General features: G+C 41.2%; 1 protein-coding gene across 2 annotated transcripts in view; it reads right to left on the bottom strand.

Moving 5' to 3' along the window:
* The window catches only part of LOC145988409 (uncharacterized), a 219,286-nt gene that overhangs the window by 64,715 nt on the left and 131,325 nt on the right, over positions 1-23,246 (bottom strand). For both annotated transcript variants that reach the window (XM_083123291.1, XM_083123292.1), the window contains exon 2: positions 5,831-6,004. In XM_083123291.1, the coding sequence (XP_082979417.1) occupies positions 5,831-6,004 (174 nt within the window). The remainder of the gene's footprint in view (positions 1-5,830; positions 6,005-23,246) is intronic.

Here is a 23,246-nt window from a genome sequence, read left to right as displayed (position 1 = left end):
ACCCTGGCAATACTTACTCTTACTCTACCACTCCAACGTATGTCTGTGCTACCCAATTACAGGCACATATGGAGTTCATGGGAAGAAGTTCTTCGATTTTGATATGTAGGAGAAAGAGCGAACCTGCATCTAATGATTGAAGAGTGGCAAATCCTAAAAAGCGTTCTTTTACCTGCCCGCGATATGTTTTGAATCGAATTTTAAGTGTAATTTACATTTTAAGGTTCACGTTCAATACATTTCCAAATAATATCCCCTCATTAGCTTCAAGAGTATCGAAGAAATCCCCTTTGTTAAGGTTTCCTCAGACTCATCATCTCGAAATTCAAGTCCCTGAATAGTAAGAAACCGCGATGAATCCACAACAACTGACATGCAGTGTCGGGTTTTCTTCGATCACCTTTGGTCCTGGGTTCGATACCCAGTGGAGGCACTTTAAACTATGAGGCCAGTCCCGATTAGCCTTACTGTGCATAAAGTGGACTTCAAACGCCAAATCAACCAACCAACCAAATCTTGAATCAACTTTGAATGTATTTTACTAATTAGCGTTGTCACTAATGACCACGATTAGAATAATTTGCCCGTACTACAGATGATGTCTTGTGGTCCTCAAAATATTCGTGATGTTTTAAAATCATCCACATTCAACACTTTTTCCCAGTTCTTAAGACTGGTTAAAACTTAGGTTAATCTCGGCTATTACAGGACATAAATGAATGAGAAATCACCTATGCCCAGGTCGGCGCTCGAATCTTGGACAAAGCAAATTAATATTTGTTAATCAAGTTGGTATTATAAGCAGGAAAGTGATATCATGCAGAATACACCACTTTGAAAAGGTGAAAATCGTCATACTCTTATAAATGAACTCTCTTATTATTCGATATTTAATTATCTTCAGTTGGGGAGCCCGGGTGGGGGGGAAGTGTCTGACATGGGGCGTCCCCCTGCCCCCTCTGGCGTCGTCACTGCTTCCAACCCTGTAATAACTTCGCTGCTGATAGCCTCACCTTCGAAATGGAAGCTTGTGTGTCGGCGAATAATACAAAGAACTTGTGTTCCCTGTCCCTCTTTCATTCAAAGTCTGCCGTTTTCCTTTTCAGCTTTTCCTGCAAAACTTCCTGTCAGCAATCAAACCAAATTACAGAATTTTTATTGCCCCTCCCTTGCATCAACTTTCATTCCTTTAGGCCTGGATTTATGGCACGTACCCGCTACTGCAGGTCAACCTCGCCCTATGTTTGGTGTTTGCCCCTGAAGCAACGGTGTCCTTTGTTCAAAGCGAAACCTTTGTCAGTGGGGAACGGCGAAAAGTAGTCTCGGAATACACCCTGGTCGTAAACAAGCTCCCACCACCCTGACATTGCTGTCAGCTTCCCTCTGAAGTTCGATAAAACTACTTTGTGAAATGTGTTTAATAACGAGGAAAATGTAGACAGTAGATACTACATGTATTTTGCTCATAAACTTGAAGGCTAAATTTACAGAAGAAAAAAGAACAGTTACAACATTACTTCATCTGATTTACAGAAAGGCTAATCGGGACTGGACCCACAGTTTAAAGTGGGATTCAAATCACAATGTGCCTTCACCGGGTATCGAACCCGGGACCCCTTGATTACAAGGCGACGATGCTACCAATGTACCATCGGGGAATCCCCTCATAGAAAAAAGTTTCCTTCTACGATGATTATACAGAACTTAATGCACTTCCTTCATTTGAAATCTATTCTATGTCAGCCTCAGTATTTCGTTATTACAATTCAAGGAATAGTATTCTCCTTAAATATGAAATAAAGAAATAAAAAAACCATTGGAAATAATCTTCAAACGGACGTAAAAAAATCGAATCCAACCACCTGCAGAATGCCTGAGGGAAACAACAAGAATTTTCTCAACAAAGACATCCGAAATTTCCATAACATTCTAATAATTTCGCAACCCGTGCAAATAATCATGTGGTAAAATCTTGTCGTGGTTCCCTGTAAACACTAAATCACCAAATTACTTCTTTCCATATTTCCCGTATTTTCTCCTCCTCTTTAGCTCTCAGCTGTTCGGAGTGGGATAATGCAAGATTATTTGTCCCTAATTATCTCCTTCTCTTAGTCTTGCTAATATCTTAATAACTTTCCCAACAACTCCTTATCAATTTGTACTGCCATGTTTCCTACAATGCTTTTCCTACTTTCTAATAACAATCACTTCTGTACACCCTTTGATGTAAAAATTAAATAATAAAAATAAACCATATCCGTCGGTCCGTTTATCTTTCCAACCTATAGAGCTGAGACTATTTTTACAAGATAAACGCAGACATTCCACGATCTTTTGCCCCCTCCTTCCACCTTCTCTACCTGCCCTTTTACTTGATGTTATTCAGAATTGTATTAGTATCTGGAGTACTATCGTAACATAAAGTTATTAACCTGGAATATTTTTTTAAAAAAAAAATGGGGAGTAACGCTGTGTTTCGAAAGAGAAGAGGAAATAAGTTTAGGTATTCATTCATGCCTCTCTCTAGAATAGTCTTCTTATTTTGACTTAATACACGCTTATCAACGTTTCTAATTTAAATACTTTATTCCAAGCAAACAAGTATTTGCAACTGATTAAAAATTTTGCTTTTATTTTTTCGAAACATTCGAGACGAGACGAGACTTTTCAAAAGCCGTCCCGTCCCGTCTCGTGTCTCGTCTCAAAACGAGACGAGAAAGGCATTCCGTCTCGTCCCGTCTCGAATTTCAAAAGGCTTGTCCCGTCTCGTTTTCGAGACGAGACATGTCCCGTCCCGTGAGCAACACTACCCTTTGCTGAATGACGGCTTGTATCCTACGTGGGATAGACAAATAAAGGTCCTGTACAGTGTGAACTGGAATACGTAGCCACTCCTCGCACAAAACAGTCTCAAGTTCCGAAAGTGTCATTGGAGGTGGAAACCGATTACGCACTTTGGCCTCCAAAATACCCCACAAAGGCTCAATGATGTTAAGATCGGGGGACTGTGGACACCAGATGAGATGTTCTACCTCATCACTGTGCTCATCAAACCATGCATCAACGCACCTAGCAGTGTGAATAGGGGCGTTATCATCTTGGAAGATGGGGCATGCATCGGGAAACAAAGTCTGAACCATGGGATGGAGGTGGTCACCCAGGATGGTGCAGTACTTCTCTGCGTTGATTCTCCCACGCAGGACGACAAGTGGGCCAACACCATTCCAAGATATAACCCCCCAAACCATCACAGACCCCCCCCCCCCCCACCATGTTTCACGGTAGGCACTAAGCAGTCAATATCTAATGCTTCAGCAGGAGTTCTCCACACATAAACACGTCCTGTGGTCTGAAATAATGTGAAAGACGATTCGTCTGACCATATCACATGTTCCCATTGCACCACCTTCTTCGTGTCACTGCATTACGTGAAGTCACCAACGGTTTGGGGATGGCAACTCTGCCATGAATGTTCACAGAATGCAGCTCCCTTTGAATGGTTTTCATTGATACAGGGTCCTGGAGGTGATTGTTCATCTCTGCGGTTATCTGGGACAGTGTTGTCTTGTGCTTTCGAGTCACTATTCGCTTCAACACACGTCGATCCCTGTTGGATAACTTTGTTTTTCGTCCACTATTCTCCTTTGCAGACGTTGTCTTTCCACGTTGTCTGTAGGCTGTCAGAACAGTTGACACTGTGCTCCGTGCTACACCAACAAGTGTAGCTGTTTTTGTCACAGATGCTCCAGCCAGGCGGGCTCCTATGATCATGCCTCTTTTGAAGTCTGAAAGGTCGGACATACCTGCAATTGACGGATAGCTGACTGCTCGCATGCAACTCTCACACCAGCTTCTGATAGACTGATATGTTTGCTTTCTTCGCCACTAGATGGTTGAAATCTCTGCTGAGTGTTGTTCCTTTTCCACGACGGCGTATATAGGCCTTTGCAAACCAAGGTGTTCATATTATTTTGTCCATTACCTGTATATTGATATGCGTTACGTTCATTTACATAATGAGATTACACAAAGAAATAACAGTTTACAAACCAATAAACAAGGAAGTGACGTGTCATAATTTGTCACCAGAAGACCATGGATTCCTCATCCCAGTCTGGGCAAATGAAAGGCCCTTCATCATCCTGAGTGACTCCTACACACACTACGTGAACATAAAAGTATGAAATGTCACATTTGCGCATGTCTTGAAACATTCAGAGTGAGAAAGTCTGTATAACTCCTCGGAAAGTAATTCTTCTCGTGAAAAGTTGTAAGAAGGTAACAACCAGCAGAAGTTCAAGAGGAGAGTTTGATTTTAGATTTGTATTATTGCTTATGCATAGGTTTGTGTGATATTATCGTGAGACTTATATATGTTAGCTCTTCCCTGTGAAGCGTGGGTTTGACTGTCTTGGTCCTATGGGGCAGATTTGAATTGCACTGTTGGAGCACAGTTGAACAGTGATCAAAGTTTTCCATAAGTTCATCATAAAAAAAATATTAGGTGAAGCATTTTGCACGATTTTAACTATGCAATCCTTATATTCAGGCTAAATATGATTCGAATGTTCACAAAGAAGCGAAACAACAATTCGCACACGACTGCGTTTTTAGGAAGGGACATCCAGACCTCTCATTGCGACAGGGGTGACTGAAAATACAAATCTCTTGAGAGATATTGCTATCAACAAATGTCATGGGAGTATTTCGAGAATTATGACAGAGCTTTTCAATCCGGGAACTTTACTGTGTACAGAATTTTAAACCTTGACGAAACAGATGCTTCGACAGTTTTGTAGACGCCAAAAGTTGTCGTTGGTGCTCGGCATGTAGAGCAGGCAGCCTACAGTAGGAGGAACTTTGATAACGGTTTGCATGATTGTAAATGCAACTGTCATTCCATACCAACAGTTTTAGTGTTTCCCAGCGCAAGGCTTCATGACAGATTGATATTTTGTGCGCCTACAGGTAGCCTGGGACCTTTCCTACAGTCCACGTACGTAGTTCATGGATGACAGGAGCTTGGTTTACAAAAGTTCTTGAACATGTTAAGGAACATGCTAGGGAAGCAAAGAGGACAGAATTACTTTACTAATGCATACCCACGAGAGCAATTGTACTCTTGATCCTGTTTGCAAAAAGAAATGGAATAGTTCTAGAAACATTTCCCCCTCGTTGCACTAGATGCTAAACAACTAGATGTTGGATGATGGGACCTTTAAGTGAAAGCTGAGTGTGGCACAAAACAAATGGATGACAGACAATCCTGGAAAAACATAACTATTCAGGATCTGGATTAAATAAAAACACAAACTATTTATATTTATTTACGAAGAGGAATATTAAATCGACACTTGCAAACTCCGGAATATGAAATTACTAAAGCCCTTTGGTAGGACGGAGGGGCGGAGCCCGCACTCAAGCACTGCAATGCTTTGATTTCGATTACAGCATTTTGAAAGCTAAGAAGATCATCCAAACGTATAACATTTTAAACCTTTTGTTTCTAGTAAGATTAAACACAAGACCCATATCTGTTCAAATGTCCCAACATTTTGCCTATGTTTTGTATAACGAAATTAACTTGCAAAGTAACTGATTTTTGTGTGAAAAATATGTTTACATGTAATAGTAGAAGACACTATTTATTTTTCTACTCAGAAGCAATCTTGATTAAATAAATTCTACTATGAAATAAAACAAAATCAGCAGTGTTCAAATGTGTCCCAGTCTCTCCCAAGCGGTATCCGTAACGAGTTACTTTTTTTCCACTAACTCATCCAACCTTGCCCTTAATTATCAATATGCACAGCAAGTTGTTTCGACTCACTTTGAATATAAATTGGCCCATGTCCGAGATCTTGCCTGACGTCTTCTTGAAGCAATGGAGGTAGTCCCGGGTGAGGATGAAGTAGCGCTCCTTCCACCGCGAGAACAGCCTGTCCCTGTGCTGCCACAGCAGGCCCTTCTTGATGGCATGGACCTCTCTGCTAGCATCTAGACCCTGGAACGGAAGAAAGCAATCGTTAAAATCTATTTCTGAAAGGCAACTAACTACATATTTAATTTAGGGCTGGAAATATTCCTTAAAAAAATAATAAGGTTTCTATCCTTTTGGCATACGCCAGAGAAACGAGTTTAGAAAGTTTAGCGAAATATGAAGTTTCCACCAGGACTCGAACAGCCTTTTTCTGCCACAGATCGGGTTCGAGCCCTGGCAGAGTTTTTTTTATTATTAAAAGTTTGCATTGGAAATGTATTGAAACACAAATCCATTATTATCATAATATTTTTAAATTACAGCGAGTAGCATGTACACTCACCGGCAATAAAAATAGGACACCTAGATCCTGAAATACTCCTTCCCTGCAAGGCGTTGTGTGTGTTGCCTAACTCCACGGCGGAGGTAGAAGTTGCAATTGAAAATTTGCTATTAAAATCTACTTATCGCCGTAGAGTTAGGCAACGCACATAACGTATGCACGGAAACGCGTATTTCAGGATCTTGGTGTCCCAATTTTATGGCCGGTGACTAAGTTTGCAGGATTTTTTCCTGAAAAGAGCGCTTTTCCCTCAAAAACAGCAATTCAATTTAAAATTCCGGCGATGATTCTGTATTAAGTTGTTAAAATAATTAATGCTATTTACTGTGACCGAAATGATCGTGTATGTGCGAATCCAGTGCCGGATCTACAAGCCGCAAAACCCGGCAGTGCGAGGGAGCCCGGAGACAAGTAAGCCTTTAGGGGGCCCTCAGCCATTGACATAGTAGAGAATTCACGTATGTAAAAAATAAACGTAGTTACTCAGGGGTTCCGAAACGAATACAATATATACAGGTAAAGGTAAAGTTCCCTGTGCATGGCACCTTGCCACGAAGGCACATTTAGGGTATGTGGGGGTAGGACCCCACATATTTTCGATGTCGGGATATCTTGCAGGTGTGATCATCACCACGCTCCGACCGCCTTTAACCCCCCCCCCCCCACTTTGTGCCAATTTTCGTCGATGCCAGCTCCCACGTTTTCAAACGTCAATAACTTTGCAACAAAGCAGTTTCCGGAATTTCGTTACATGAACTTTCCACCTTATTTTCACTCGTACAATCACCTCCCAAGCGTTGTAAACGAACTTACGAAACACCCTGTATATGCCACGGTTTTATATAATCAGGATTAGTATTTCTTACATGTACCTGTAAACATGTGTGTGCTACTTCATACTGCATTGATGTGGCTGAAATTTGCAGTGTTACATATTTATGGCAATGCATAACCAACGTTCAAAACAATACGTGCACCCGTGTGTGGGAGGTGGGAGGCTAAGGGCCAGGCGACCCAAGCGATTGCCTGAGCACCGCCTGCGACGGCGCCAGACCGAGGCATCCCGATTTAGTAGAGCCAAATACTTATTTCTGATTACATAAATGTGGATATTTGTCTTATAAAGAATTGGATTTGTGTAGAGAGAAATAAATTGAAGTTACTTCTCAATGACAAATGTATATTGCAAAATCATGTAGCAATTTAAATTAAGAGATTACTGTTATTTTGATATCACAATATACACGTTCTTTGATCTTAAGGGATTGAAAAAACAAGTCTATTTGGCCGAAGGTGGAAAGTAGTGGGATCAGTGTACAAAGTTGAGACAGGGGGGTGACAGTGTGGACAGTAGGAGTGCCAAAAAAACGACCTCACCTGGATGAAAATTTTATAATTACACACACACACACACACACACTATATATATATATATATATATATATAATGTGTGTGTGTGTGAAGCTAGGTAGGTAGAGAGGGCCTTTGGCAATAATTTGCGGGAGGATGGAGCAAGATTTGTAGATCCGGCACTGGTGAAATCTATAATTTCATGTGGCATTAATTTTCATAGGCGTGCGCAGACCCTCTGTATAGGGGGGCAAAGCCTTGATGAAAGTTCAATCAGAGAAAGAAAATAATTTCACATCAGTTTTATTGTATTGATGGGTATAAACAAGTGCGTATATAGAGTGTATCCAGACTCGCCAAAAATCGCTGTATTAAAGAATTCAAACTTCCGTGGCACTAACGTTCTTAGAACCCTATTTCACCTCTCTGTGGTTCAGAGACTAATTTGCACATAAACATGATTTCGTACAGCAGATTAAAAAACTACACAAAATTTATTCATTCCCAACAGTGACGACCATTAGCGGGTCGTGGAGAGGTCGATCGTCCCCCAACTTCTTGCCTTCGCACTATGGTCTCTTAATGCTAGGCTGAGCCTACCAAGAAAAATTAAACATGTCCTGCCCCCCCCCCCCCCCAGTTTTGGCAGACAATCGCCGCTACTGCTTTCCAATTTATTCTGAAAACCCACAGAGGTAACACAACTAACGAATATAATGAGTAGGAGTGTTAATATGAAGAAATTTGCTTGAGAACAAAGTTTGATAGTTCAATTACAGGAAATAATTAATCTCTTTCGTAGTTGTTTGGAACTTCCGTCGGCTGGAAAATACTTATTTTTTAAAGAGCATAATATTGTTTAATATCGGTGATAAGATTCCTCTAAGTACAGTTCTGAGCGAGAGTATTAGGAGGCAACTGCCCTCTTTTGCCCCCCCCCCCTTGCGCACGCCTATGTTAATTTTACGAGGGCGTGGTATTTCCTTACGCCCGTCCCTTAGAACCCCACCTCAAATACATTTAGTCCCTAAAAATAAAATCGAATATACGCCATTGCTTCAGAGTTTAATATGCCTCCTCTTGAGTACTTTCGATTCCTTTCGCTATTGCCTCCGGCGTTTTTAAAGGGACACGCTCACTCCAATAATGCAGCAGAATATACATATATATAGCCTACATCATCATTAAACAGCACCTGTGCTGTTGTCTAGGTACTTGTAAAATAAGCTTACAGTGCCAATTTTTCATTCATTCGTTGTTCTCTGTCCATTGAACAGATTTTTCAGTGCAACTTCCAGGACTTTTCTATTGCTCCACAGCAGCGCAGGATGTACTTAATTTAATTCATGATATCTTCTTCTTCCCTGGACCATTCCATCCAGTGCATCTTGTAGCAGACAGCAACTTCTCCTAGTGCCCCAGGGCTCAGCCAATTTATTTCCTTGGTCACTTCCAGCATTGCTCTTTTTCGCCAACTCTTTCCAGCACATTTTCTACTTTGAGTCAGATCTAAACTCTCTATTCTTCTCCATAGCCACATTTCTAGAGTTTCTAGGCGCTTTTCCGCACTATTTTTGGTAGTGGCTGTGCTGCATTCCACAGAAAATATACTTCATTGGTTTCTTAGTTCTTTGTCCCTCCCCACCTTCCATTCTGAAGCAAGGTAAAATAATGGCCCGAACATTCTGGTGAGCGAATATTGGAACTGTACTGAAAACAATACATTTTCTAAGAGATCCCACCCCAATCCGACGTCTAAAACTTTAAATCTTCAATGAACAGAATGGGCATCCATCCCAACCAGGGATGTAGTAAAAGGGGTCTGAGTAACTAACGAACCAAACCCATCGATACATAACTGCGAATCACCATTAAAAGCATAAATAAACCTCATGTTCCTTCTTGACACAATATGAAGTTTCAATGCCATTCATTGGTACTCCATAAAACAGATTATGAATAATTTGAACGTTATCACAAAAAACTGTATATTTTCCGCCCTTTCATGTAGGGAAGGGTGGGGTAAGCGATACAGGTCGGGCAAGTACATCCATCCCAGCTAAATTGTAGACCATGATAGAAAATTAATCCGCGAGAAGCTAGTTGGTGTCATGGAAGCTGGAAAGGCTGTGTGCGAAGAAGTTGTAAGGTCACTTGAAAATTACTATTTTATAGGTATATATTTATTTTCGGTGTTATCTTTATAAGGATTATGGTGTATACAGAAGTCTACATTACATTTTGTCAATACGTTTTAACACTTGTAATATATTTATTGCATAAATATATCTTTATGAACCTCATACTGGCATCCGGTGAATGTAGCATTATTAGACTCGCATACAGGCATCAAGTAAATAAATTGATTGATTGATTGATTGATTCATTTGGTGTTTTAAGTCCACTTTATGCACAGTAAGGCTAATCGGGACTGGACCTACAGTTTAAAGTGGAATCCGAACCACTGTGTGCCTCCACCGGGAATCGAACCCGGGACCCCTTGAATACAAGGCTACGACGCTATCACTGCACCATAGGGGAGACCCTCAAGTAAATAAAACATGTGGGGTGGGGTAAGAACGTCCACCTAGAATCTTAGACACTGGTAGGTTATTTTTGTTGCTTTACTACAGTTATAGTTTAATTTTAACAACAATGCTCCATGTGTATTGAGCAGTATGCGTGCTAAATTTTTCGTTCTGGGGAATGCCCACTCATTCCTTTTGCCAGTTAATTTTGCTGTCTGAAGGACTGTCCAGCACATTCCATTAATCTGGACACATGATTTAAGTGATTTAGAACGTTTGTCTGGTGAAAGTTATTTGCCAAGTTTTATTGTTCAATTTCTGTATCTGGCTGGTCTAATTTCCCCACCTGGTGGGGCAAGTGCGTCCACATGCAGACTTGATTTATTTCAATTTTTTAACAGACAAGTTCAAACTAGATAAAAATGTTCATAACTGTTCTACGTGTAGCCTGGTAAAAGTCTGTTTCTTCTCAAATAAATAATGTGCACACTATGACCTTTCTTTTCTTAAGGGGCCTCACTTGTCCAGTTGTGTTATTGCAATATAATTTCCACATTGCCTTTTCTAGTCTATAGCTGCTGTGTACTGTTGTTTGCACTCAATTTTACAAGTAAAACAGTACGCTTCTGCTTAACCCAGTACTGCATACACTTTTAATTGTTCCAGAAGTAATCCCATGTGTCTCATTTGACCTTTCGAACACATTCAGCCAGCAAAAAAACTTTACTCCTCTGAAAATACACTCTTGTAGGTTAGGTGAACAATGGAAACACTCAAAAACAAATACCTGTCCAAGTGTGAACATTCGCACGCAAACAACAGGGACAGAGTGTTTGACGGTGTAAACTAAAGATGGCACCGCCGTATCATAACTGTACATTATGAACAGAGGCACACAATCAGCACCTGGGACTGACAATTTTTCTCCGCACCAAGATGGTCGTCAAGTAGTAGATTTCCCCCTGGACTTTCACCCGAAAGGACAAATGCAATCCGCTATACTACTCGCTCTGATTATCACACGAACACCAACCGAACGCCACGGTACAAGGGAATAACTGTCCCAGCACCACGTCTGGCTGAACAACGCTGTGCAAGCTCGAGTGCTTTGCTGATTTCTTTTTTCCTGTTTGGAGCTGGGGATATACGCCAGCCCTTGCACACAACATGAACTTTGTAGCAATCGGAAACGAACAGATAGCGACAACTGTAGCAACTTTGAGGTTGATGCTAAGAGCATCAAATCTGCCCTGCCTACATACACACGTATGCTTGCTTGATTCATTGATTTAGTTTATGTATTTACTTCGAATAATTTTTTTTTGCCACTTTTGGCTAATCGCCAAGATGAGGATAAATGGTGTTCAGATGGATAAAGGGGCAATTGCGAACATATAAGGACAACACAAACCCCACAGAGGATTATACTGGCTGTGAGTCCAGACGCCAGAGCTTCGCTAGTCATCAAAATGCAGTCCAGGTACGTGGAAGAGATGTTGACATGTCGGCGTCTTTAGAAAGGGTCACCCCTACTCATGTATGCTTCTAATAGAAAACACGTGATTAGGTTAGGTTTAGTACTGTGCCGCGGTGGCTCAGTCGGTAACGCGTCTGACTACCATGCTAAAGGTCCCGGGTTCGATCCCCGGCCGGTTCAAATCCGGGAACTTTTCTAACGATGGAAGCGGCCCCGGCGCCCACCCAGCGTCGAATATCATGGGTACCTGGGGGAAACCCTGGGGGGTAAAGGCGGTCAGGGGCGTGATGTTGATCACATCACCCCCACTCACGACCGGATCAAGAAAGCGTGGGGCGTTACCCCCACACCCCCTATACGCCTTCATGGCGTGGTGCTGAGCACAGGGGAGCACTTTACCTTTTTTAGTACTGTGCATAGCTTGCAGACAAATACATGACGTCATAACTTCACTGCTAACAGTATATTTCCTAAGTTGCTAATGCCGTATTTGGCGGTCGTTAATCGGAACCGTTGGTGTCTGCAGAATAGCCACTTTCCAGGAACGGTATGTCCCTCCAAAGAGAACACATTGCCACTTCCTGTACAATACTCGGCAAAAATAACAGTAGGAAAATAGTCCATTTTTTCTTTATTTCATATCCCATGTAGAATGAAGGAAATTGTACTGATGTTCAGATAAATGCTGAATTCTAACGTTTTTGTTTCAGTAAACGTAACGAATAAAGATGATGATATACCGGGTGTCCGAGAAGTCTTTGTTATGAAAACAAAAAATAACTATATCCGCTATATGCAACATAGACATGGAAAAATGGTATCGAAATATTCGTAAACTATTCAAGTTTTTTTTTTTTTTGTTTTGTTTCAGGTTTTTGTAACGTTGCAGTAGTGTAGCAGTGCCAGTGTCCAGCAAACCGGAAATGTACACCAATCAGGAAAAAGCTGAGTGTGTCCTGTGGTTTCACGAGAGCAGGTCACAAAAAACAGTGCAGAGACAGTTTCAAACATCGTACGGAAAGGTGCCGCCCGATGGTAGGCGCATTAAGTCGTGGTATGACAAATTCAAGACCACGGGAACTGTTGGTGACGCACCGAGAAGTGGCCGACCATCAACCTCAGACGAAAGGGTGGAAGATGTCAGAGTGGCTTTTGTGCGCAGTCCGAAAAATCCGTGCGTACGGCCTCACGTAAATTACAGATGTCAAAAAGTTCTGTTCATTATGTGTTACACAAACGTTTACTGTTTCGTGCATACAAAGTGCAAATCCTGCAGGCTTTGTTGCCCAATGACGGCAAACGTCGGTATAACTTTGCGGTGAAAATGTTATCACGCATTGACGCTGATAATGGCTATCTGGAACGTATTGCTTTTTCAATAAATCCGTTATTAGCTGGTTAATAAAAACTATACAAGAATCATTAGATGACTGAAAAGTAAGTAATGGTCTCTTAAACAACAAAATAGTAATGTAACAACTACTTCTAATGAAAAAGTTAGTTAATATAATAACATAGGAGTGTCAAACCTAAATTATCCTCATAGATACTTTTTTATCCCACAAATATGCCCATTAAATTGAATCATCCTATTCACAATATTTATATTTCTTTCATGTCAGTGGTTTAGTGCATAGACACAACGTGCGTATCTGGGGTAAAGAGCCCCCTCATGTGGTGAAGGAGTCGACCATGGGCAGCCCCGAAGGTGAATGTTCGGTGCGCGCTGCTGCATGACAGAATAAATCGGACCATTATTTTTCTGTGAGGACACCGTAACATCTGGAGTGTATCTCGACATGTTGCAATTGTTTGCTGTTCCTCAATTGCTAGAATACCACCCAGATGTTATCTTTCAACAAGACCTTGCACCGCGACATTGGAGTCCGGAGGTTCGTTCCTACCTTGATCAGACATTTCCTGGAAAATGGATTGGTCGAGATGGACCGACAGCGTGGCCTGCACGATCTCCGGACATAACCCCTTTAGATTTTTCTATGGGGTTCTATGGGGATGTACTCCGTGCTACCAAGGGTGCTCACGTGGAGATTTATTGATTTCTCTCCTATTGCCAATAAAACTTGAATAGTTTCCGAATATTTTGGTACCATTTTTTAATGTCTATGATGCATATAGCGGATAAGGTTAATTCTTGTTTTCATACAAAGACTTCTCGGACACCCGGTACCTATAATTCGCTTACTTTCTCGTCAGCTGACCTATACTCTTTCTCAGGAGTCTGGAGCAAGCGAACGAAAACAAGTTCTCTGCGCAAGCAGTGACACGAGAGGGCTCTGTCAGTGAAAGTGTACGGGGGCAACGCGACTAGCAGTAATTCTACAAGTAGAGGTCAAGGGTCAACACACATAAGTTTTCACCTGCAGTGCGCATGCAGGACACTGTGAATGAACTATTAAAAATTGTAGACTTTGATATGTTCACAGACTTACGTAGTGCGATGAAAAAAAAGATAATCACAACAATAACTTCATAAATTGATGTAAATATTGTGTACACAGACCCTCATACTTTCATGTATTTTTTTTTCTCTCTCTCTCTTTTCTCTCATGTTATTTATTCACAGTGTATTATGTTCAACATAATTAAGAAATGTATCCTGTGCTGAACAAATAATAATAATAATAACAACAACACACTGCTTCATTCCGCCCACTCGCTTTCTCCCCTTATCTACTGTTATACTCGGTGTTGCTCTACAGACTCCTGAGACTGAGTATAGTTTCAATTGTAATTATTAGTCACTCACAAGCGACTGAAATAAAAATATTGTCAAATACGAAAACTAAACTCTACGAAGCAACATCCCTTTGGCCCTCTCGTGTCACTGCTTACGCAGATAACTTTTTCTGTTTTAGCGAAGCTGTAATTTGAACAATGCAGCTCAAATGCAGCTGTATATTTGTACATGACTACAGTAACGTGCTACTTCCGGCCGGTCACAGAACAACATGCCATGCTAATCAAAGAGAAGTTGTTTCATTAGCATTTTATCAGTTTCGTGCTTAATTATGTTGTTCGTCTCGCGCTTTGCAGTTATTCTATTTCATGGTTATTCCTCCAGTTCTATCATAACCTTGAATCGACATAGGCATGTACGTACTTACAACAATTAAAAACAAGTTTGCTGCTAATTAAAATTAGAAATTCATCATCTAAACTCACATTCTTTGTCTGTTCTTTTTTTTATTTATTTAACGTCACTCTTCTGCCACTTTCGGCTAATCGCGATGATGAGAATGAGCGATATGATAAAATTGCTGAAGTGACACTCACAAAAATCGTCCATCCCCAAGCCGGGATTCGAACCCGGGACAGCTGGCGTGTAGCGCACTCTGATAAACACTGCGCTACAGAGGTCGACAGACTTGATTGATTTATTTGTTGTCTTAAGTCCACTTTGTGCACAATAAGGGTAATCGGGACTGGACCTACAGTTTAAACTGGGATCCGAGCCACTATGTGCCTCCAACGGGTATCGAACCCGGAACCCCTTGATTACAAGGTGACAACTCTACCACTGCGCCATCGGGAGGCCCTCTTGTCGACATAATATCGCCTCTATTTTGGCTCATCAGGAGCCAGCCGCCATTGTTCAAAATGTATGAAGTTAGCCGCCATTGTTCAAAATGTATGAAGTTACAGACACATCCTGGAAGAAGTATTGAAAGACTTCGTTAGGCCCTCTCACCCCAATCCTGTGCGAATGGCCCCCGGTTCGACCTCTTGCCCTCTTACTGCCACTCAGTTTTAACGTAAATATGCCTATTTTGTATGGTGTGGGTATATTTCATTGTTATCGCCCCAAGACCCTTATTCCCGAATTTTGAGTTATTTACACAGACTCAAGTCTTGGAATGGAAAAGTTAGGCACAGGAATGAGGAGTAAAAGAAACACCTTTTATAAATAAAGAGAAATCTCTACTCAAATCGTCAAACAATATAAAGGGGAATTTAAGTCGCCATTACCCGTTAACTATAAACCAGAAATGAAATACTGTGTCTAGTCCAACGGGTCAAGTTCTGGAATCAGAGCGAGTTCTGATCGTCCGTGCATACCAAATCACATCCCAACCACCCACCCACCTTTCCACAACATCCTCACAGCACTCCACACGTCATTAAGTCTAAAAAACTGTTCTGGACCCCAGAATATTTATCAAAAAATGGATAACCGAGCAGTAAAATATCAGTAAACCCAAATAGATGCGCTATTACAATAACAATCTGCGGACACTCATCTTTATTATACTCTCAATATATTAAGACTATTTAGACTTTACAGTCACGCACAAGGCCTGTTCTGGCCACCAGAATAGATCTAATCCTTGTACTGCTTCTACCACCTTTATGTGTGTTATATGTGTATTGTTTGTACATTATAAATAGTAAATAAATATGAAAAGAAATAAAAGGCGGGAAACCGATTAAATTGAGAACAACTGACGTCCTGGTTTATTTAAAGGAACCAGGAATTAAGCGCATACCCTCCAATGTATGCTGGTGGAGGCGGGCTTACTCCCCCCCCACCCACAACCTTTTAATTTTATTTTTCAGTTTGGCACAGACGCCAAAGTTACATGCCAGTTCACGCTAAATCAACGCATGCCAAGGAGCCACGCACGTTTAAAACTAACGAACGCAACATAAAACAGCGAAAACGAAGAAATTAACTAATTAGGGCGCGGCAGCATAGCAAAAAAACACTCACCTGTAATTAAAAACCACAATGCTTTGTTTACAAACTATCCACGTGCGGATTATCTATGCCCCACTTTGCACAGCTCTTTGTTGCCTGAACAAACACTGGCTAAAGCCTCGTAATGGCAAAGCCAAACGACTGAAAGTGTATGGAAGCGTGGAAAGCAAGTTAAGCGCGCTTAAAAAAGGAAAGAGTGAATTAAAACCGATCGCAGTTTCCTACGCACTATTAGCACGTTAAAAGGGGATCCCTTTCGCGGCACACATTTCACGAAAAGAAATATTTTGCTTTGAGAGTTTCTCTTAATTATTCTAAATGGAGTTTTGAGTCTTTTCAAAGCTCTTGATTTCTCTTCCCATTCTTATTCTTTGTTCAAGCGACGCTTTCGCCTTGTTTCTTCACGCATTTAGATACTCTTTTTTGTATTCTTTTTCCTCGAACAATGGGCAGGTGAGTCGGAGATATTTGACACACGGCAATGAAGATTTATGATATGGACATTGGCAAATGCAGTTTCGCCAGAAGCTACCTTATTTGGATTATGTGCTCAATTTCTCATTCGTAGCTAAGTAAGAGGTCCCGATTTTTATGAAGACAAATCCTGCGAAATATGTACAAAGTTAACTGAACTATGTAAAATTAAATTAAAATATGTAATATCAGGGTGTCTACCAAAATAACAAATCCAAAATTCTGACTTTTTCTTGACGTTTCTTTCCCCTTTCCTGACCTATTTCCCCCTTTTTCTTAATATATATTTAATCGCCCTTTACTTAGGTATAGTTGGAAATTTAAGAAAAAATATTTTTTTTATTCAATGAAAAATCCCTACAACAAGGCTGGTTAAGATGAAAACTGAAGAGTTTTAGACTTGCTTTAATTATTAATGCATGCAAAAATTAATGCTTGAAACTTCATTCTGAATGGGGAATGGCCACACTATTTTCTTTTCGAAACTTCACGCATGTAAGAATGTAATTCTCAAGAAACAAAACGCAAAAACCTTAACCACAAATCAATACAATTTTAGATTTTCAAATATTTAATTTTATCAAATCCCAGTACAGACATACATATAACAATGTAAATTCATTATATTGTAAAATGTAGCAAAAATTCTTGACCAGAAGCATAATTTCTAGACTTCCTTCACATCATTGAATAGTAGTATGATATTTGTGCAGTTTTCGATCACTTTCTATATTCTTGTTCTCAAGGGGGGAGGGGATTTGCAACTAGGCTATCCTAGGTTAGGGCCTACGGGCCCGCAAGTCCAGGGGGAGCGCACAAAAATGAGACGCTGAAAGGGCAGAAGTGACAAAAACCATCGACCATTAAAATTCCTTAATATTATGATAATAGCAAAATAAAACAAGTCCTTTTACTTGATTATCTCATGAAAGAAGGTAGAAGCAGGAGTAAAAGACGCCAACTTAAAATAAATTTGGGGGCGGGGTAAGGTTGGCATAAACTATTTTGTATATGTAAATACATACTGGGTGAGTCTGTTAAAAGAGGCCCCGTGGAAAATGTGCTCCTTGCATGTAGGCAACCCTGGTACACCGAAGAGAAGAGCGGGGTAGAGAACAGTCCAGGATATCTGTGCCAAGCAGTTTAGATAACTTGACATAAACGTAAATTAATGAAACATCTCTTCTGTAAATACAGTACAGTGTGACAACAACCTACCTAGAGGAGGTGGTGGAAATGTCCTCCGTTGACCTCGAGGCACGTGTGCAGACGATACCACATGTTCTGAAAAGCACTGGCGAGGACATCCTGCGGGATGGCCTGGATAGCTGTGCTAATGTTGTTCTGGAGTTCTTCGAGTGTGTGAGGGTTGTTGCTATACACCTGTCCCTTTAGAGCTCCCCACAAGAAGAAATCGCAGGGTGATAAATCTGGGGAACGAGGTAGCCAAGGTTGGTTCGTGATACGGCTGATGACGCGATTAGGCGGGAACACCGACTCAATGCGCGTGATCGTTGCACATGCTGTATGCGCCGGGGCTCCATCCTGCTGAAAGTAAGCGTTCCTTCGCTCATCCTCAGTCAGTTGTTCAACAAACACGTTGAATATGTTACTGATGTAACGAACAGAGTTCACAGTCTCATGGAAGAACACGGGGATGATGCGGCGTGACGGACACGGCACACCAGACACCGAGTTTCTGGGAGTGCAGTGGAACCTCCATGAACACGTGCGTATTGTCACCTGACCAGTGTCGCGTGTTCTGGGAGTTTATGTAGCCTGACAGATGGAACCATGCTTCATCGGAAATGAACAAGTAACCATCCTGCAGCACCTCCGGAGCAATATTGGACAGAAACCACTCAACTGCACGCGAACTGCCTTGTCCACATCCCGCACCTGATGGATCAAGGTAACTTTCAATGTGTGCAAGTTCAAGTCCTGCTTCAGGATCCGCATAGCGGTAGACTGGGAAACCTGCAACTGTTGTGCCAAACGCCGAGATGATTTTCGTGGACTGCGTATCGTTAGCTGAGCTGCGTCGCCCACCTTTGCCTCAGTTCGGACAGTCTTTGGACGCACTTTTGGCCTATTCAGCACGGATCCGGTTTCCCGCCATTTTGCAATCCGTTTTTGCATTACTGATTTGGTTGGGGCCTTCGCTGGAACTCCATTCACCGCAAACTCCGTCGTAAACAAATCTGCACACTGTTTCCAAGAACTGAGACGAGCATACGTCTCGACAAAGATACTCTGCTGCACCGTTAACACAAAGCTGGCCCACCGAACCACACACACAACTTTCCTCGCCGCTAAACTGCACTCAACTGACCTGCACGCTGCCTGCCTCAAGGTCACTACTGGACACTTTCTTTGTCAAGTTGTCTAAACTGCTTGGCACAGATATCCTGGACTGTTCTCTATCCCGCTCTTCTCTTCGGTGTACCAGGGTTGCCTACATGCAAGGAGCACATTTTCCATGGGGCCTCTTTTAACAGACTCACCCAGTATAAAATCTCCCCCTCTACGTGAATTTTTGGGGAGCAGAAAGTGCCTTGTTTCCCCGAAGTCTGCTCTTATGGAGGAGTTTTTAGCTTTTCAATAATTTCTTACATTCCTGCATTGAGAGACAAACTTAACGTTTACAGTGTTACTAATACAAAGCATGCAATTACTGAAAGTGAAGTATAATGGTAACAAAACTTAATAATAATAATAGGCGCTACATGCAGGGAGAACTTTATCTTTACCTACAATGTCGAGCAGACCCAAACCAAAGGATAGCCTAGGGACCCAAATTTTACAAATCCTCCCCTGCCTTTGCTATTTCTTTCAGTTCATGTCGGTTAAAAAAAAAGTATAATTATGGGAAATTAATTTCTCAATATTCTTATTATATAAGAAATTATTTTCAAAATTAAATTGCAATCAAATGTTCGTGGGTCGGCCCCCATAGCGGAATGGTTAGCACATCGCGCTACGGCCCCCATAGCGGAATGGTTATCACATCGCGCTACGACGCCAGGGGTCCCGTGTTCGAATCCCGGCCTGGGCATGTCCATTCATCATATCATCACTCATCCCCATCTTCGCAAATTAGCCAAAAGTGGCACAAAAAGCAAAGTAAAATAAAGCAAAATCAATCATCAATAAAATGTTCGTGGTTACAATAAATTGACAAGGTGAATGAAAAACAGATTTGGGTTCAGTTGAGTAGTCTCGTGTGAGCCCGCGAGAGATGCATTTGAATTTCCACAAAATGCAAAATGTTCCTATTGAACCAGATGAAATTTGCCGAACTTTCTTAGGAAATAATTTTTGGAGTGTTTCATCCATAATATATCGGTATCTGCGTTATTCCACAAAAAATGGAGATGGGACACAAATACCGCATTTTATGGGTACGGAACCACTTGCATACTTTCATCCTAATTGCTTCCCTGATACTCTCCTCAAATAATTTGGCAGGCGCAATACGCTGCCGTTCTTAGTAGCTAAACGCAAAACTTTATTGCATTATCTCCGTATCCACAAGAATCAAAACCACAGTATAAATTTATGTCAGCAGTTACTTCATTTGATCTGTGCTATCGTAAAACTTTACAAGGAAGTAAAAGATTTTGAGAATTAGTGGAAGACTGTAATACCTAGAGCTTATTTGTTTCTGAAATGTACAATCACCGGCACCTAGATCCTGAAATATACGCTTCCTTGCAAGGCTTTGTGTGTTGTCTAATTCTACGGTAGTGGTAGATTAATTGGGTGGGAGTTTTAAGTACACTTGGGACTGGACCTGCAGTTTCAAAGTGATATCCTAACCATTATGTTTCTCCACTGGGAGGCAGTGGTAGAAATCGCCAGTGAAAATTTGCTATTAAAATCCACTTATTGCCGTAGAATTAGGCTACACACAACACCTTGCATTGTAAGTGAGCATTTCAGGATCTAGGGGTAACATTTTTATTCCCGTTGACTGTACACGATTTCAAACCTGTTACAATCAAATTTGAAAGAAGGCATAATGTGTTTTTAAAAATTCAAGATTATTTTGTCAATATTAAAAATTGAGAACTGCAGCGAGAGCTTTTCGCTCGTGCGCCAAATAGTTCGAACGGACGACGCTAGATAGCGTACGGAATTGAGAGCTTCTCGCTCGCCATGACGTCACGAGCGAATGACGCTCGACCAGGCAAAACGAGCGGCATACACTCACGCGCATTACCGTCATTTGTCTGTTTTTTGGGCACTAAAATAATGGATCATGAAGTGATAGACTCTGAACATAGTCATCATCTGCATGCTAAGATGTAATTTAGTCTATCTTACCAATACAGTGAAAGAAAATGAAAGATTATTGTGGTCTGAAACTACCAGAGCGGATATTTTCATTTGATTGAGGGCGGGAGACTCGAACGATTACGGGCGTAAGAGGGGTCTCTGGTACTCAAGTGTGAATTGTTCTATAAGTAAATTCCTCGTTGTATGTATGTGCATGTGTTGAGATGGGGCAATGTACCCCCTCAAATCAAAAACTTTCCTACGCCACTGCATCATAGATATTGCACGAGTGAAGGATAACTTCTACTACAGCATAATTCCATTCCGTAAAATCACACAGAAGGAAAAAGAAAGCAATTATAGATGGAGAATTTGCCTACTCTTATCTTTGCGGCTGTACATCTGGAAGAGAATATTAGTAGTACAACAGTGGGCACCGGAAACTCTACACAACACTTCCGCAGTTTCCGGCCTTTAGAACAAAAGAAACAAGTGTAAAAGGAAATATCTCAGAAAGATTAAAATGAGTCAGCAAAGAGGACGATATGCAACTATCACTTCCTGTTAGCAGTTCACTCCCCTTCAAATCTACGGCAGTTATGTGACGTAAGTATTAGTTCATGGTGGAAACTGTCCAACGGAAATAAAAGCTGGCAATCCATTCTTCAATTTAGCATTATTGAAATTGTAACTATTCTCTGAGCAACGAGAGTTTAGAGCTACCAATGACAGGACTACCAGACGTCTGTTTAGTACGGAGAGTCTTTTCCTTCTTATCTATGTTCCGACTCTTTTCTGACTGCAATCTGCGTCTCAAATGACCTGTTTCCTTTTGCTTCAAAATTACTACTGATGTTATCCATTGTCTAGTGCTTCTACTACTTTCGCCTAGTCTAAGGCCCACTTTAGACGAAAGCATTTTACTTGGCACTTTTCTTAACATTTACGCCATGCCCAAAATGCTACCATGTAAAGTGAAAAATCTTATGGCATTTCTCAAGGATAGAACCAACTCTATTTTCGTAGCATTTTTCGTAGCATAACCAATCGGAAGCGACCTCTAGGTCACGAGTGCAGATGCAATGGCGGCCGCGTGAGATTTAAACACTGTATCACTTCACATTTTTAAAACACGATAACTAATCAACCGAGAGGAATAACGTTTCCTATTAAATGGTTTTAGGTACAACTCAATGGCGCTGCTTAAATACATGCTTTATAACGTTTACTGTACACGCATGGAAGAATAGTTGTTACACGCATGAAGAATAGTTGTTATTTCTATTGTAAAGAACGTGAACTCGCCATAGATGTTGTAACTCGACGTGCCTTTCGCGCTGTATATATATTATGCATTGCAATCGCAAAAGCTTACCGAAATTTTACATGAATTGCTTCCGTGTAAAGTATTATCTGCTATATGATTTTTGGAAGCAGTTACATATCATTTATGCTAGCAAAAATGTTAAAGGAAATGCTTTCGTCTAAAGCCGGCCTAACACCACGTTTCGAGAGAGAACCTCTCGTCTTCATGTGAACAAATTTCTTTTTACTGGTGGCAAGGATCGAAACTACTACAAACCTTTGATTTTACTAAAACTCCGGTGCTCTAATTCTTTTTACTTCACGGCGAAACTGTGCTACGTCTTAGCTGATGTTGGTGCAATCCCTAAAATTGAGGATCAACCAGTGGCGGGCCCGAAAGGGGGTGGCCAGTATTAAAAAAACGTCAAAGGCAGGATGGTAAAATGGGAGCGGACTACTAATAAAAAAATAAAAAAATAGAAAAATAAACTTTCAAAACAGCAGCTAATTTTCCTATTTGGATTCAACGTTTCCAGTTCCTTTCCGCTGCTCGCATCCTTCTCGAGGCGTCACTTCCACCTGAACCACACCCCAAAAAAAACCGCCGAGGGAGAAAAGAAAATCGTCACGGACTATGTGTGTGAAACTTCCGTCGTGGCGGCCGGTGACGCTAAATAACCATGACTGCGAGATATCTGTTTACTCTCCTTTCTCTCGGTCTTATCTCTCCCTTCTGTTTTGTTCTTCTGCAGAGAAATGTCGAGGAATCTTCGAAAGTGAGGACACATATTTTT

This window comes from Lepisma saccharinum, chromosome 5 (assembly GCF_977018435.1).
Source record: "Lepisma saccharinum chromosome 5, izLepSacc3.1, whole genome shotgun sequence".
In the NCBI taxonomy this organism is placed as follows: Eukaryota; Metazoa; Arthropoda; class Insecta; order Zygentoma; family Lepismatidae; genus Lepisma; species Lepisma saccharinum.
Note: the sequence above shows the minus strand (reverse complement) of the source record. Positions and strands in the feature narration are given on the sequence as shown.